Below are 16,243 nucleotides of genomic sequence, written 5' to 3' on the forward strand. Positions count from 1 at the left end.
CTGGATTGTGGGGCTGTGGGAGGACAGAGTATTCAGAGAGCTTTCCGTGGAGGGACAGAGTGTCTTTAATTACTGTTTTATTGCCGTGAAGAGACACGGTGACAAAGGTGACTCAAAGAAGAAAGCATTTAATTGGAGGGTTGGTTATAGTTTCAGAGGGTGAGTCCATGAACATGGCGGGGAGCACAGCGCCAGGCAGGCATGGCATGGCATGGCGTGGCACAGGAGTGGCAGCTGAGAGCTACATCCTGATCTGTAGGCAGGAAGCAGAGAGAGAGAGAGAGAGAAAGACTGGGTCTGGATTGGCATTTTCAAACCTCACCTTCTCCAACAAGGCCAAACTTCCTAAGCCTTCAACAGCCCACCAACTTCGGTGGTTTGGAGGGAACCAGACATTCAAATACATGAGCATATGGGGTCATTCTTCTTCAAACCAGCACATAAATAGCATGGCCTGGAGCCCTGTTAGGTATGTTAGCAGGAACCACAGGGCTGGCAGGACCCAGGAAGGGTCTTGGTTGGTAAGACCTGGTTGTGGTAGGGATGTGCTTATGGTCATCAGAAGGCCCATGGCAGGGGTCAACCTCAGGCCCAGGGTTCAGTGGGACAAAACTGGCTCTGTGGAGCTACAAGTCCTGCAAGCCAGGGCCGGTGACCCTGTGTGTCTGAACAAGAGACGTCTTGAAGACAGGTGGCTGAGGACGCTAGGCCAGGAATCCAAAGACATGCAGGGGCATAGGCATATATCAAAGGGGGAGCCTCGGACGAGACCAGAGCAGCCACCTCTGCCTGGCCTGGGCCTCCTGAAAGCTCCTTAACCAGCCATGGGACAAGCCTGAGGTGGGTAGAGCAAAGCGCTCCCATGTCCTGCACTGCAGCAGCTGCCACCACAGTCACAGCCTAAGCATGCTACACATACTGACCATGCAGAGACCACATTCTGGTCTTATCGTTTGTTTAAAATGTCCTGTTAGTATCCATTTGTGCCCAGGACAGAGCACAAGGTCCCTGCCATTGGTTTAGTTGGGGACGCTGGGGATCAAAAAGGGAGCTTGCATATGCTAGGCAAGTGTTCTATCACCGAGTTACACCTCTACTTCAGATAACAGAGGACACACCACTCCACACAGGACCACACCGGGAGCACCAGGGCGAGGCACTGGCAGAGGGAGTGAGGGGAAAGCAAAGATCTGGGGGCCTCCACAGGAAGGGATAGGTCAGGCAGGTGAGAGGTGGAGGATCGTCCAGCATGGATGCCAGACTCACGTCTGTGTCCTAGCTCCTGCCTTTGAAGTGACTGGAGCGGGTGGAGAGATGGTGGTCCAGAGTGCGGGGAAAGGGGTAGTGATGGGCACTGCACATAGTGTCCCCTGCCAGTTCAGGGCCTGCCTTGGAAGATAAGCACCTGTGCAGAGCCGGCAAAGCCCCAGCACAGAGGGTCAGAATAGAGCAAATGGCCAGGTGTGGCACCACAGCATTTCATCCCAGCAAATTGGGACGCAGAGGCAGATAGATCTCTCTTGAGTTTGAGGCCAACTTGGTCTACATAACTAGTTCCAGACCAGCCAGGTAGGTGAGACCCTACCTCAAAGTCAAACCAAAACCACAAACAATACAATACAAAAAATACCAAAAAACAAAACAACAAAAACCACCCTGTCCCCGGAAAGCACTCCCTGAGCTGCTGCTGGCCACTGTCCTTGGTGTTTCAGACAGCAGTAAGTATTTCCACACATTCTAGAAAGGGGCTTCTGAGACCCGAAGGAACCCTGGGAAAACAGCTGGCTGCTTCTGGGCTGCTTGCTTCTCTGGAGAACACAATCCCTGGTCCCGTGGCCCACAAATTCGCCCCTTCACAATATTGAGCAGGCATGGCAGCTAAAGTAACCCAAGAAAACTTAGGGTGCTGCTCTTTCCTGCACCCTGGCCCTCCCCAGAAGCATCTGCCTCTTTGCACGTGTTACACAGTCCTGCCTGCATGTGTGATAGCCACTCCCTACAACTTCAGCTCAGCCTGGGCACCCAAGGGCTTGGCTCAGAGCGGGAGACATCCAGACCCTAGGGAGCCACTGGTCAGCGTGTTACCAAGTGTAGCTGCTGTACTTCCCTCACAGGCCCTGTTTCCCAAGGGCCACGGACCATAGACTGTCCTGAGAGTGGCTGGGCATGCAGAGCTTATAAAGAACAGAAGTAGACATGGGAGACGACACAGGGCCCAACTGGAGCCAGGGACTGGCTCTTTGGGAGGCCAATACAGCAGCTACTTCACACCTCTGGTCTTGGATAGAGCCTAGAGGGACCTCTCAGAAGAGTCCTGTGGGGGAGAGGTTGGTGCTGTCTTTCTGTGTGGTGCTGCTTCTAGGGAAAGGGCTCAGGTCAGTGTCCTGCAGAAGCAGGCAACACAGTGGGTACTGGGCAGACGACCAGCCTGCTCCTCAGAAGTGTCCTCTGGCTCCACGTTCCCATTAGTTATTCCTGGAGGCAGATGACCTGAAGAAAAAAACATAATTCTGATCTTTGGGGTTAGACAAGGCTTGAACCTCTTGCCAACCTGGGGCTCGCTTTCTGGCCTCTACCCAAGATCTACTTGTGTGGGACCTGTCTGCTTCAGGCTGCTCTATGCTGTTCTCAAACCTGGCCTCTCTTTACTGCACCCCTCAAAGCTGACTGGGAACCCAGGAAGGTCTCCCTTCCCCTCTACATACCCACAGTGGCTTCAGATAGCTCCTTTCACTTTCTGAGGGCTCTGGGCCCCTCTGGCCACGTCGAACCCTTTGCCAGCAAGCCTCACCTGCATTGGTTTCCCTTAGAAAGCTGGCTGCTCTGCTGAACAAAGGGGCCTTCCATATGGCCAACTCTGTGGTAAGTCACCCACTCGCTCTGTGGCAGAACAGAACCTGCTCAAACCAAAAGCACGCTTGGGAACAGCTGTTAGAAGACAGAGCTCAAGCTGGCTTTTCTCCCAAGCAAAGCCTAAGAGGTAGGGGAGGCCTAGGCTCTAGCTGGGGAACTGAAGTTTCCCTGCCTGCATGGCTGACTGGACATGTCTTCCAGACACCATTTCCTATTTCTGGCCCCTGTAGACACCAGCAGGTTAGAGGGCAGCTCTGGTTTTCATCATCATCTTCCCCTTCAACAGCCACATTGCCAAAATAGAATTCTGGCACTTCAGGGTCAGCATATGTATAAAGTGTCACCCCATCCTGTGCCTTCTTCCCCCTCTCCCTAGTCCTCAACCTGTGGGTCATAACCCCTTTGGGATTACATAGCAATTTGTAACTGTAGCAAAATTACAGTTAGGAAGTAGCAAGGAAATAATGTTACGGTTGGGGGTCACCGGGACATGAGGAACTGTATTAAAGGGTAGTAGCATTAAGAAGGTTGAGAACAACTGTCCTAGGCGGAGGCAGACAAGAGAGGCGGCACCGTGGTCTGCCCCCAGGAAAGGACAGGCTCAGGGAGAAACATCCCGCTCCATCAGGACTGGAACCCAGGCCCTTTCCTGTCACCAGCCTGTCACTAAGATTTTCAACCAAACAGGGCAGGTACTGGGAGAGTACCCTCATTGTGCTTTGTGAACAAGTAGAGTGGGGTTGGCAGTCTGAAATCTGAGCCAGCCCCTGCCTTCTGTCGAGCAGCATGAATGTGGCTGAGGCCAGAAGAGGGGAGATGAACACGGGGCCGAGACCCCCAGATACGCTTCACTACGGAGCAAGGAAGGCAGAGGTCACCTTGAGGCCAGGCCCTTTGGGGGACCAAGAAGCTGAACGGAGATGGAGACAAGCAGAGCAGCAAATACCTGCCAGCAGCCTCCATGTGGCCTCTTGTGTAACAGCCTGCTGGAGGGAATCCTGCCCGGTGCAGAAAGGATTATCTCCCCAACAATGGCCAAGCTCCAGGAGGGCCATTGCCAGCGGAACAATGTCAAAGGCAGGGTCTCCAAAACTCAGGGCCAGGGCTGCAGCCTCTCCTTCTGGAACCTGAAAGGGCTGGATGGGACAGCTGGGAACTAGACAGCACGCACTTCTTCTCTGGAGGGTCTGTGCCAGAGCCTAGTCTGGGTAGTCACTGCCCGGCCCCCACAGTAATCAAAGAAATGTTCACTCTGGACCCACTTGGCTCCTCCCATCCATTCACAAACCTTGGACAAGAGGATCTGCAGCCTGGAGACCTGGCCTGAGTGAGCCAACTGGTCTCCCTCCCTCCCGGGATGCCCTGCTCTAAGGTGCAGTTGGAGACTAGCAAGCCCCAGACCCGGGTTATGATACTGGGCACTTGCGAAGCTGATACTCGGCACTTGCGAAGCTGTCACTGAGATCCCACCCACCCTGTGCCCCGCAGTTTCCAGGCTCTCAATCACATGCAGCGGAACTCGGACACCGGGTGAAGTCAGCTTCTTGCTTCTCAGTCCTGCCCTTGAGCCTCTCCACTTGGCATGTGATCCTCCAAGGAAGGCAGAAGAGCGTGTCATACGATCCCTAGTTTCTTTCCAGGGCTGCTGGGCGCCAGCCCGTGTCGGACGCCTAAAGAACGCAGTCCCATTGCACAGACTGGACTGCGGGGGCCAGTACCCCGCAGCGTGCTCTCGGTTGCGCTCTAGGACCTGGGAGCGTCGGGCGGGTAGGCGGGGCTCTGCGTTTAGCCCCAGCAGAAGCAGAGGCTCGAGTGCGCGGCCCCGAGAAGGTTTCCCGGCATGCCGCGCGGTCTGCACCCTAGGCCTGTCCGGCCCGTCCGGCCGCCTCGCCCCGCCCTGGCTCACCCCGTCAACCCGGCGACCCGCGCATGGAGGCCGGCTGAGGAGCTCCGCCGCCTCGCTCGGTACGCCGCGGCCTGGGCGAACGGGCGGGCGGGGGCTCCCCGCGCCATGATGGCGCGTGCAAGAGGGCGCGGGCTGCAGGTGGGGACTGCGGAGACTAGGGGCGCGATTCCCATCGGCTCGGGCCGACCGAGGACGGTGTAGATTTTCTAGGGCTCGGGAGTCCCAGAAACAAACCCGGACGCTCAGAAGAGCTCCGCTGGCTTTGGGGTGTCTGCAAGCTTTCGCCCTCCCCAGGCGGAGGGTCTGCAGGCTCGCTAGTCATGTGAGACAGCTGTCCCCGGGCCTCCCTCCCTTGCGTCCCTAGCTCATCTTGCGGTGGCCGTGATGCTGTGGGCAAGATGCCAGCAGGGGCTCTGGCAGAGTGGACGGGTAGCCAGGAGCCGGCAAGGCCCTTACCGTGCATCTCCAGGTGGACAGAAACCAAGTCCCTGGGGCACCTGAAAAGGCTTCTTCATCCGTGGTGTTTCCTCTTCCGGCCCTCAGCTCTGACACACTTGAGTTGAAATATGTCCTGCTGAAGCAGGTTTTCCCGGGTCTGGCAGTGCCCAGGCCTCCAGAAACGGACAAGAGGGAGCCAGGTCTTTTGCAGACGCTGTTATTTCTTTCTGTCTTGCTTTTCTGAGTAGGCAATAAAGGCTTGTCTAGATTTTCTTGTTGGTCGTGGTCAGCTTTTGACCAGTGGTAGGAAGCCAGGCTGCCATCTGAGAAACAGTTGGTTTATTTTAGAGAGTGACCAGCATGATGGGTGTGTCAGCTCAGGATGGTGGACTGAGGAATTTAACCAAACGTTTATTCCTTGGCTGGGAGTCCAAGGTCGAATGGCTAGTTTTTGGGGTTGCTTGATGATGGCTCTGCCTGTCCTGTCACCCTTTCTCATTGTGTCCTCATAGCTGTTTAGGGTCTTTTATAAGGACACCAATCCCATCATGGGGCCTGCCTTATGACCTCACCTGAGTTCAGTCACCTCTTAAAACATCTGCCTATTGATGTAATTGCTTTGAGGCATAGATTTTCCATATGTGAATTTGAATAGGACACGGTATTAATAGGATCCAGAAGAGAAACAGCTGTGGTCTGGGCAGGTGGGGAGCATGTCTGAATGGCTCTGGATCCAGTGCTGAACTGTGGTTACACTGACCTATAGTATACCAGGGCTGCAGCTCCCTGTGGACCCTGACATAAATGAGCCTTTCCTGCCCTTTGAGCCATGCTTTCTCTCCTAAAGCCACAGACTGCTGGGAATTTTCGGAGGCCTAAGGCTAGTTCTGGAAATTTAGCAGATGCTAAAAGTTCTGGTGTTTAGCATCTTGCGTGGTTGGTAACAGGCCTGGAAAAGTCGTGCTCAGGAAGGGATTGCTGTTTGGAGGCCTGTTTGACCGAAATTCCAGCTCTCTGACTTTATACCGAGAAAGTTTGACAGTGGGGTCTTGGCCGGGAACAGGTCTGTCAACCGTTGGCTAACTCCTAGGGACTTAGGAAAAGATTTGATCCCTGGGGTAGCTGGGCAATAGGAGGTGACTTGCGGCTTGAATGTGTCTGAAAAGGACACGTGGCAGGCGTGGTACTGCAGGTACAGTGCTAGGTGCCTGGGTGAGTGAGCATGGAAGTGGAGGTCTGCCTCAATTGTTCAGCCAGAAATAACGAGCAGGGTGAGGAGGTATCCGCAACCTAATGGAACTGCATCTGAGAGGCGGGAAATCAGAGGCATGGATTTGATGGTGCCAGGGACTCAGAATCACAGACTTCTGGCTGGAGGATGGGGGAGGATAGGGGCTGTCAGTGGCCTTGCCTGACTTCCCCTCCCTACTGGCACCGAGGCTCTGTATCCCAGGCCTGAGAACCACTAGGGGTCCTGGTGCTGTGTGTGGGTGTCTGATGATCAAAGGGCTCAGAATTTAGCTTCTGACAAGCCTGTGGGTTCCTTCACCTACCAATCCTGGAAATGAGGCCAGCCCTGCTGTGAACCAGCCAGGGAGTCTCCAAGGCTGTCTGGAGCCAGGGTTCCAGCTTTGGTTGCCTCCATACCTCTGAAAGGCCTGGAGGTACCTTGGGCAAGCTTCAGAGGGTAGATCCACCAAGCCAGCTGCAAGCCTGCTGCCGCCCCACCTCCTAAAGGGCAGGGCAGGCAGAGACGACGTGTTCCTTTCCCATTTGCTGGCTTTGCTGCAGCCTCTGGCTGGCCCGCCCACTTGAACAGGATGTGTTACGTTTTTCAGCTCATCCTTTGGCGGCCTAGTGCTGCTGTTAGCAGTGCCGGCTTGCTTCTGTGTGTTCAGACAGTCCAAAGGTGATCCTCTCCTTTTTCACTGTTGGTTGCTGTTTGGGCTACACCCCCCTGTCCCCGACTGGGGTCCCACGGAGTGGGAGGGACAGTCCCTACACTGTCCTGGAAGGCAAGTTCTCCTGGGCCCTCCCCGCACATCTCCCTGTTCGTGTTTCTTTGAAGCGCTTGATGCTGTTAACGAAAGGAGACCCCAGACGCCGTGGTGTTCAGTGTAGACCTGACCAGGCACAGGTTCAGAGCCAGCAAAGACAGTTCCCAGATGTGCCGACCTTTATAGAAAATGTCCAAGGTGTGTTTTAGGGCAGGTTCCAGACTAGGGAGGATGGAGATCCCAGGGCAGAGCAGTATGGTAAGCTCTGCTTGCCTCTGTGTAACAGCCAGAAGCTCCATAGAGCCAGCAACACAGAGTTTCAGAGGCCCTCAGGGTCTCTACTGCCCTCTGCCTTGGAAACCCAAGCTGGCCCTACCCTATCTCCTCTTGCAGAAGACTCATAGTGCTTAGGATTGCCTGGCCCCACTGTAATATTGAACACAGCATTACAGGTTTGAGTACACCCAGAGAGACCCCTGAATCCCATTTATCCAGTGGGACCAGAGAAAACACAGAGCAGGCGGGAGCCCACAGGTTCTAAGAAGTGTGCAGACAAAAGTGATAGGTCAGGTGGACCCAGAACCGTACACTCCTGCCTCATAACCGCCTGTGACTCCAGCTCCAGGGCAATGTAGGGAGAATTCTGGAATTTGGGTTTCTTTAAAAACACAGAAATAATATAAGAATATGTTTTTGTTTTAATCCCAGGTGTGGGGATGTGGGGCTGCTTCAGACTGACCACAGCAGCTGACTTATGAGTTGCCTCGTGCTCTAGCAGAGATGTGGTTTTGCCAGCTGCAGATATTATGATTGTGTGACATTTGGAATTCTGGGAACTTTTCAGAGGGTATATAAATGATATGTGGGGCTGTTGGTTGGTGGTCGTTGGTCATTTAGAGAGGTTTTTGTGGTTTGTTAGTAGTCATACTCAAAGAAGAAACAGAAGGAAAGAAATTAGATACATGGATCTCTATCCTTTCTAGTGATAGGGATGGAACTGGAGGGGTATAAAGGGGGGGGGGGAAGAACCCACAAAGTAGCAAAGGCTGGCTACAGGGTAATCTGTCCCTTCTGGCCTTCACAGGCACCCAAACACACTCTGCTCATGTGCACGTACAAACACACATACATAGTCTGTGTGTGTTTGTGTGTGTGTATGTTTGTATGGCTGGCAGGTAGGAGGTGTCTGACCACTAGCAGATACATTAAGTCTGTTGACCTTGCTGGGCCATAGTTGAAAGCTGCCTTTGTCCCCTTTGGGGACTCTTCCCTCTGCACCAGCTGGCACTATGGACCCCCAACCCTGGGGCTCCCAGTGACACGGTAAGGAACCACAATGCCATAGACTGGTTACCAGGGTACGGCCCCTTTTCAGGTTTCTAATGGTTTCTTCCATGTTTTTCCAGTTCAAGAGACAAAGAAGCCTGTCTTGGCTCCTCAGGATGTTATCTTGCTTAGTCTTCTTTTATCTGGCTGATAGCCAAACGGTTATGGCCATCGTTAAAAAAGGAATGGAGAGTTTCCTTGAAGTGGCTTTCTCACAGAGGCTCTGGGGCACCCCCTGCCCCACCATGGGGACAGTAGCACTGTGTCCTGCAAGAACACCAGAGGAGTTAGTACAACTCCTCAGAAGGGTGCAGGTTAGCTTCACTGTGTTTACACCTGCTGTGGGCCAGAGCCCCTGTGTGCCAGAGGCTTCCCCTACACGTCGTCATCTGTAGGTCACTCAGGAGGCTGCTGGCCTCTCACCAGTCTGGCACATCCCAGAAGGACCCTAGACCTCAAAAAAGCATGTACCTAGCAAGTAGCCGCCAGTGGCATTGGGACAGGAAGGCTGAGGTCCTGTCCTAAGGGTTACTCAAGACTGGCCCAGTCCTGTCATCACCGTGATCCCTGATCTGGCCCTGGTGCCTAATACAAGGATTCTGTTTGTCTCCTCAGGCATTCTTCATCAGTCAGGAAGCTGCTGTTAGCCATGGAGAAAGAGCAGAGGCCAGCTCAAGAGGTAAGGGGAAGCCGGGGCTGATGGAATGTCTTCCTGAACAACGTTTGTCCCAGCCCAGCGACACCTGCTGCTCACACGGGAGGGTGAGATTCCCCAAGTGGGAACCTGGGTCCCTTTAGCTGCTTCTGTGCATATACTGCCCTTGACAACTAGGTTTTTTAGATTCTGTTTGGAAGTACCTCCATGGAGAAGTCCTGAGGCAAATGGCCCCGTTTGAGCTTGCTAAGGAGGCACAACAGGTCTGGAGTGTGCTTCACCTGTGGGGTAGGGCCAAAGTTTTTGGACACTTACTTGAACTCTCCCTCTGCAGGCTGACGCGGAACCTGTGGTAACATCAGGGGCCTCAGAAGCAGTGCCAAGGGTGCTTTCTGGAGATCCTCAGAACATCTGTATGTTTCCCTTCAGGACTTGGTATAGACACAGTGCTGGGTCCCAGGGACGGGGTGGGACTGTGGGGAGGGAATAAAGGCAGCATGAGCCCCTCACTGTACTTAGGTACCTGTAATATCCTGAAATTGGCTGCACAGAGCCTGTGCTTCAGCCCCTAAAAGTTGAGTCATACATGTGACTGAGACACGTCCAAGGAACCTGGCCACCCCGCTCCCTCAGGCACAGCACTTTCCTATGACAGTTTGGGTCTAGTTGAGGGTAGCGAGGAAACTCCTGCCCAGGCCCCTCAGCTGTACTCCACTCACAGAGGTGCTCAGGTGGCTTGTCCGGTCATCTGGGTAAGCCGGCTGTGTAGAGTGAACTGCTTGTCAGAGATTCTGTCCAATGGGACTCAGTTCTCACTGGGAAGCTGGAAAGCTTCCGTAACCAGTCCATAGGCAGCTGTGCCCTGGTGTCATGCCGCCCCCACACCTCCCTTCACCATGGCTTTTGCTGTTGTTACAGCTGATATGGATGCCTTCAACTTGCTCCTGGACATGAAAATGAAGCGACGGCGTGAACGGCCTAACCTTCCGCGTACTGTGACCCAGCTGGTGGCTGAGGATGGGAGCAGGGTATACGTGGTGGGCACTGCTCACTTCAGTGACGACAGCAAGCGGGACGTAGTGAAGGTGAGCACTGTGCGTCTGCAGTCTGAACTGCAGGGACACAGGCCAGGGACGAGGGAAGAGCTGTGCAGCAGGCATTTCTAGCTCTAGAGTCCCCCAGGCATGAGAGGTGGTGCTTCCTGCTGCACGGCTCGAAGCCTCACGCTTCTTCATTTTAGCAAGTAAAGCTGCCTCAGCTTTCTTTGCTTGCTCTTTCTCTGGAATTTGTCACTTAAGCCACACAGGCTATTAATGCTGGCTGCCCCCTGGTGTGGGACTCCTTGTCCAGCGTGGAACAGCCATGTGGAAAGCGATAGGAGGGGTCCAGCGAGTGTGGCCTTGCTTTGCAGACTATCCGGGAGCTGCAGCCCGATGTGGTGGTTGTGGAACTCTGTCAGTACCGTGTATCCATGCTGAAGATGGATGAGAGGACACTGCTTCGAGAAGCCAAGGACATCAACCTGGAGAAGCTGCAGCAGGCTGTCAGGCAGGTGCGTACGTGAGTGGGCCATAGGCTAGGGGTACCCAGGTCTACATGGGGACCGGAAGCTGCTGCCCTTCTCTTCAGAGAAGGGGCCAAGACTCAGAGCCCAGAGTCTTCCCTTTGAGCCGATGGCACTGGACCAGCCTTGTGGTCAGTGCCGTAGTACCCTGCTTGCAAGCCCACTCCCTCACGCAGGAGATACAGAGGCTGGAAGAGGAGAAGGATAAGGCTCAACCACAAGACAGGGCAGAGCTGAGAACTCTGGTCTGCTAAGCTGGAGTGCTGGGTCTGAGCATTCTGGCCGCCACACTGCTGTATGGCCCTGCCATCCACACCGCGCCAGCCCTGCAGGGCTGGGAGAATCAGCCTATAGTAGCACATCCTCGTGGGCGTGGTTTTCTGAGGCCACCAGGCGTGTCTTGCCCTCTTGCCCCAGCTGCAGTATACTTCCTCTTCTTTGAAGGAACCAAGTGTTAGAGTCTGATGTGAGTGTTCCCAGACATTCTGAGCACTTTTCACTGTGGAATCTCCCAGATGAGGAACGTCACCATAGACCTTTACTGGATAGCCTGTAAAAGGAAGTCACCATCCATTCAGGCATGGTTTTAACACCAGCCTAGTGTTCTCCCTGGTCACCTTCCCCTCTCCCTCCCCTTCTCCCATGTACGCCCTCTTTGAAACAGTTACTGCACTGGAAGAAGAGCCACACAACTGGCCAAGCCATGTGCTCATATCTGGGCCCATCATGAGGGCACAGGTGAAGGTGAACAGAGGGGAGAGGCTGGCACCTGCTGCCCACCCATCCCCTCAAGAAGTCTCAGATAGACTTTTCCCAGCAACAGTATGTGATGACATGCACAGGTGCTGCTCACCAGGAGGCTACTGGTGTCCAGTTTTTATAGAGGATTGGCCAGGTGGACCCAGCTGATCTCAATGGCTCTAGTTACTCCAGTAGTCAGTACTGTCTGACTCATGACCCCCACAATCCAATCATGGTGGCACACACCTTTAATCTCAGCACTTGGAAGACAGTGGCAGGTGGATTTCTGTGAGTTCAAAGCCAGCATGGTCTACAAAGCAAGTTCCAAGTCAATCAGGGCAATATTTAAAAAAACAAAACAAAAAATACACGCCCCGCTCCACCTGAGTCTCAGGCTCAGCCTAGACTTCAGAGTCTGCCTCCCCGAATCAAATAAATGGTCACCAGGTCTCCAAGTGCACTTTCCTGAATCAGGAGCCAAACAGTCCACACAGCAGCTTATGAGGCGATCCTTCCTAAGCTGGCCCTTGCCAGCCGTCTCAGCCATGCACGCTAACCCACACCTCAGGGCCCATCCAGCCTGGCCAGACCAGAGGCAGCCAGTGCACTGTGGGCCTCTTTGCTCTCGGAAGATGGATGTGGCAAGTACTGAAGCTCGCTGTTGGTGCTGGACTACCAGCCTGCTTGCTCAGGTTTAGTCTGTGCCTCAGACACAGACTAAACTGGTCAAGTAGTCTCAGGCATGTAGCCCCTGTTCAACATCTTTGACCATCTTGTAAAAAAAAAAAAAAAAAGTTTTTCAAAGGAAACAGTTTTGAATGATTCTTGAGGCCAAGATGACCTGCTGTTGTCAGACTCTCCTCGTGTACCAGTATGCCCTTCCCTTGCCACTGGAAGCAGCCTGACTCAAGGGCACCCTAACGTCCTCATACTGCTCTGTCTTGCTAACTCTGCAGTATAGCTGACATGGTTCCTCTTTCTGCAGAATGGCCTCATGTCTGGACTCATGCAGATGTTGCTGCTGAAAGTGTCTGCGCACATCACTGAGCAGCTGGGCATGGCCCCTGGTGGCGAGTTCAGGGAGGCCTTCAAGGAGGTGGGTGCTAGCCACGGCCACGGTGATGTGTGGCTGCCTTGATAGGGGCTGGTGGGAATTACCCACGGTGTCCCAAGTTGTAACACTCAGCCTCTGCTCAGGCCAGCAAGGTACCATTCTGCAAATTCCACCTGGGTGATCGGCCCATCCCAGTCACCTTTAAGAGGGCCATTGCTGCACTCTCCTTTTGGCAGAAGGTCAAGCTGGCCTGGGGCCTGTGCTTCCTGTCAGACCCAATCAGGTAGGACAGCCACCCTGGCCTATCCATGGCACATTCCACACCTGCACCTGACCTAGTCTCCTCACACAGTCCTTGTCATCTTCCCACTCTAAACTCCAAACACACGCTGCAGTGCTGTGGTCCCTGGCCTGGGTCAACAATGCAAGGCCTCTGTCCCCGTGCTCTGCCAGCAAATCTCTGTTCATCCCCCTGAGCTAGTATGCCCTCTGCCCTCAGCAAAGATGATGTGGAGCGCTGCAAGCAGAAGGACCTGTTGGAACAGATGATGGCGGAGATGATTGGGGAATTTCCTGACTTGCACCGGACCATTGTCTCCGAGCGTGATGTCTATCTGACCTATATGCTGCGGCAGGCCGCACAGCGCCTTGAGCTTCCCCGAGCCTCTGACGGTGATGGACAGCCCAGGGTGGGGATGCCCCAAGATACTGGTCCTGGGCCTGCTACTGACTTTTGCCCTCCCTTCACAGCTGAGCCCAGGAAGTGTGTCCCATCTGTGGTTGTGGGAGTTGTTGGCATGGGTCATGTGCCTGGCATTGAGAAGAACTGGAGCACCGACCTCAACATCCAGGAGATCATGACGTGAGTGCCTTCCCCACCTCACCCCCAATCCCTGCAGCTGCACGTGGGGGTGACCCATACATGGGAAGACCCTGGGGGTACAAGTCCCAGCCAGGCCTACCGTACCTCTCCCTTCCACAGAGTTCCCCCACCATCCATCTCAGGCAGAGTGTCCCGGGCGGCCTTGAAGGCTGCCTTCTTTGGCCTGCTGGGCTACAGCCTGTACTGGATGGGCCGTCGAACCGTGAACCTGGTCCTATCACTGCCTGCTGCACAGTTCTGCGTACAGAGGGTGAGCGAGGCCCGGCCAGGCTGGTAGAAGGACCATGCAAGGAAGAGACCACACCCAGGCCCTCTACTCCTCTGCATCACATCTGGTGCTTCCGAGGAGCTGGCACCTCCTGTCTGGGGATATCCCTGGGTGTAGATGCATCAAGCCACCCCCTATGGGGGCCTAGGCCAGGCTTCCCCTGCCTTTCCCATGCCCAGCCCACCCAAATAAAGAATATTTAACTGTCTGAGCTCAGGCTTCCCAGCAGCCCCACACACACACTGTGGGGGCCACCCACAGGCATCAGGGCCATCCACAGAGTCAAGACCCAGTGGCCTAGTTTCAAGAGGGCCAGAAGCTGAGGGGAGGCACTGAGGTGCCCCACCCTTAATGCCAGGGTGGGCCTGGCAAGCTGTCGCTTTACCTACCTCACTGTGCCTTGTGCTCTGGCCGGCAGGAGCATCTGGCCCTGAGAGCATCTCACTGTGGGTTTGGGGCCGGCGGGTCTGGGGAGCTGGGTGTCCATGAGCTCCTTTCTGTGGGTTTGTAGGGCCTCTGGCTGGCCTAGACATGCATGTGGCACTGTGAGCTGTCCCTCTGCCCACAGAGAGTCTGTGGTTTGTTTTTGATTTTTGTTTTGTTTTGTTTTTTAATGTCAAAAAGTTTTTTACTCAGGTAATTTTGACATCAAAGAAAAAACAAACTGAAGCAACTATCAGGAAATACAAGCCTTAAATCTATGAGGACAAAGAAGTCAGTTTTTTTGTTTTGTTTTGTTTTTGTTTGTTGGTTTGGTTTGGTTTGGTTTTTTTTTGTTATTGTTGTTTTTGTTCTTTTGTGTGTGTGTGTGTGTGTGTGTGTGTTTGTTTTGTTTTTGCTTTGTTTTGTGTGTGTGTGTGTACCCTGAGTGGGCAGTGTATGTCAGAGAGTCAGCTTGGGGGTCCAGACCAGCCCCTGCTAGACTCCACTCCAGCTCAGTGTGGTGTGGGGCTGCTTCAGAAAAGAGCCTGCTTCCCTGGCTGCCCTTGGTGCTGGTAGGGGCTAGACCTGACCCTGTGCGTTAAGTGGGACACCCAAACTGCACTGTGGGCAGTAGGCAGGCGCCCGGTGTGTGCCGCAAACCTAGGGCCACTGGTGTACAGGCTGTGGTTCCTGGCGTACCGGACAGTCTGGCAAGACCAAGCCCACGCTGATAGCCTTGTGTTGACTGCCAAATCAGGTGAAACACTGAGCTGGGCAGGGGACACGGGGCTGGTTGGGCTGTGTACTTCTGTCTCACACTCGTGGATTCATTCCCTAGAAAGAGAAATAAATGTTAATTTTGGAAGCTCCCGCTTTGTGAAGTGTGTGGAAATGGGACTCAGGTGATGGGGCTGGCTTCCTCTTTTGTCATCTGCCCCAGGTCTGCAGGATGCTGGGGTCCTCCTGCGTCCAGGGGGATATGCCACACCCCAACACAGTCTCCAGGCCGGACCCTGGTGCCCACTAGTTTAGCAAGGTTATCTGTGTGCCAGCCAAGTGTGTATACTTAGCACCTACATACCCTCCGGTTCACACTTCACTGCCTGGCAGGGGGAGGAGCATAGGGCTGGATCAGAATATCATTAAGGTAGGTGATTCTTGCCTATGTTAGCAGCATTTGGGCTGAAACAGTTTGTTACCATTGCCAGGTCAAAGGAGGGCAGACCCTGAAGGTAACCAGTGAAGTCCGTGTTGGTGGCAGCAGGAAGGACACAGATGCTCTGGCCAGGGCTGAGGTGGCCTATTGCCACAGAAAAAAGAGACATAATATCCCACCGCCCGTGGAGGGGATTTGCTAGCAGTCACACCATTCCAGGGACAGAGCTAGGCTCACTGTAGGCTTTTGTTTGTTTGGGGGGGGGGGGGGATTGGTTTGTTTGAGACAAGGTTTCTTTGTGTAGCCCTGGCTATCCTGGAACTTGATCTGTAGACCATGCTGGCTTTGAACTCAAGAGGTCCACCTGCCTCTGCCTTCTGGGTGCTGAGATAAAAGTGTGCCACCATGTCCAGCTTCATTGCAGTTTTAGGAGCTCACTGTGGCCCCAGAGAAAGTTCCAGACATGAATTCTTGAGGTGTAGAACTGAAGGCAGAGGCTGAAATGAAGAGAGACACAGCCAAGAAGGAATGTGTACATTTGTCCATGCTCAAAGTCTCCTGTTGGAGACTAATAGGTTTCCTGAGCACTGGATGCTGTCCACCTTCCCATCATCAAGGTCCATATCCACCTAGAGATAAGGAAATGTGACTTCAGAGAGAAGTGCTGTGTGCAGGGGAAAAAATGACTTGCGGTGCCAAAGGCAAGCAGTTGGGGACAGAGGACCTAGCACACATTGTAGGTTCCAGGTAGGCTCAGACCCCTGGCCTAATCCATTGTGCAATCTCTGCTTTGGCTTTGCCCTGGTACTAATGTTGATCCAGATTGTCCCCGTATTGAGTCCCACAGATCCCAGGAACTTTGCCAGGACTTCTAGCCCTTCTCTGGGCAGAACAAATGAGAAAATTTGTCCTAATAGAAAGACACTGCATAGTCTACAATTTAAGAACATATTTGTCCTTTATGTAAAAAGGAATCTAC

General features: G+C 53.9%; 1 protein-coding gene and 1 long non-coding RNA gene across 3 annotated transcripts; one reads left to right on the top strand and one right to left on the bottom strand.

Moving 5' to 3' along the window:
* Positions 1 to 67: 67 nt before the first annotated feature.
* Positions 68 to 5,303, bottom strand: LOC129681189 (uncharacterized). Its single transcript, XR_008720810.1, has 3 exons — positions 5,216 to 5,303; positions 2,272 to 2,490; positions 68 to 253 (listed from the first exon to the last, which is right to left on the bottom strand). It is a non-coding gene; the product is annotated as an uncharacterized LOC129681189 (long non-coding RNA).
* Positions 4,667 to 13,896, top strand: Trabd (TraB domain containing). Of its 2 annotated transcripts, XM_055613071.1 has the most exons (10): positions 4,667 to 4,818; positions 9,136 to 9,199; positions 9,510 to 9,588; positions 10,094 to 10,260; positions 10,587 to 10,727; positions 12,466 to 12,576; positions 12,678 to 12,817; positions 13,034 to 13,206; positions 13,285 to 13,396; positions 13,517 to 13,896. In XM_055613071.1, the coding sequence occupies exons 1-10, from the start codon at positions 4,694 to 4,696 to the stop codon at positions 13,692 to 13,694; spliced, it is 1,290 nt and encodes a 429-aa protein (XP_055469046.1). In that variant the 5' UTR covers positions 4,667 to 4,693; the 3' UTR covers positions 13,695 to 13,896. The 2 variants fall into 2 exon arrangements, with proteins under 2 accessions (XP_055469046.1, XP_055469047.1); XM_055613072.1 differs by lacking the exons at positions 4,667 to 4,818; positions 9,136 to 9,199 and adding an exon at positions 9,214 to 9,438.
* The last annotated feature ends 2,347 nt before the right edge of the window (positions 13,897 to 16,243 follow it).

This window comes from Psammomys obesus, unplaced genomic scaffold (assembly GCF_907164565.1).
Source record: "Psammomys obesus unplaced genomic scaffold, mPsaObe1.curated_primary_1811, whole genome shotgun sequence".
NCBI lineage: Eukaryota > Metazoa > Chordata > Mammalia > Rodentia > Muridae > Psammomys > Psammomys obesus.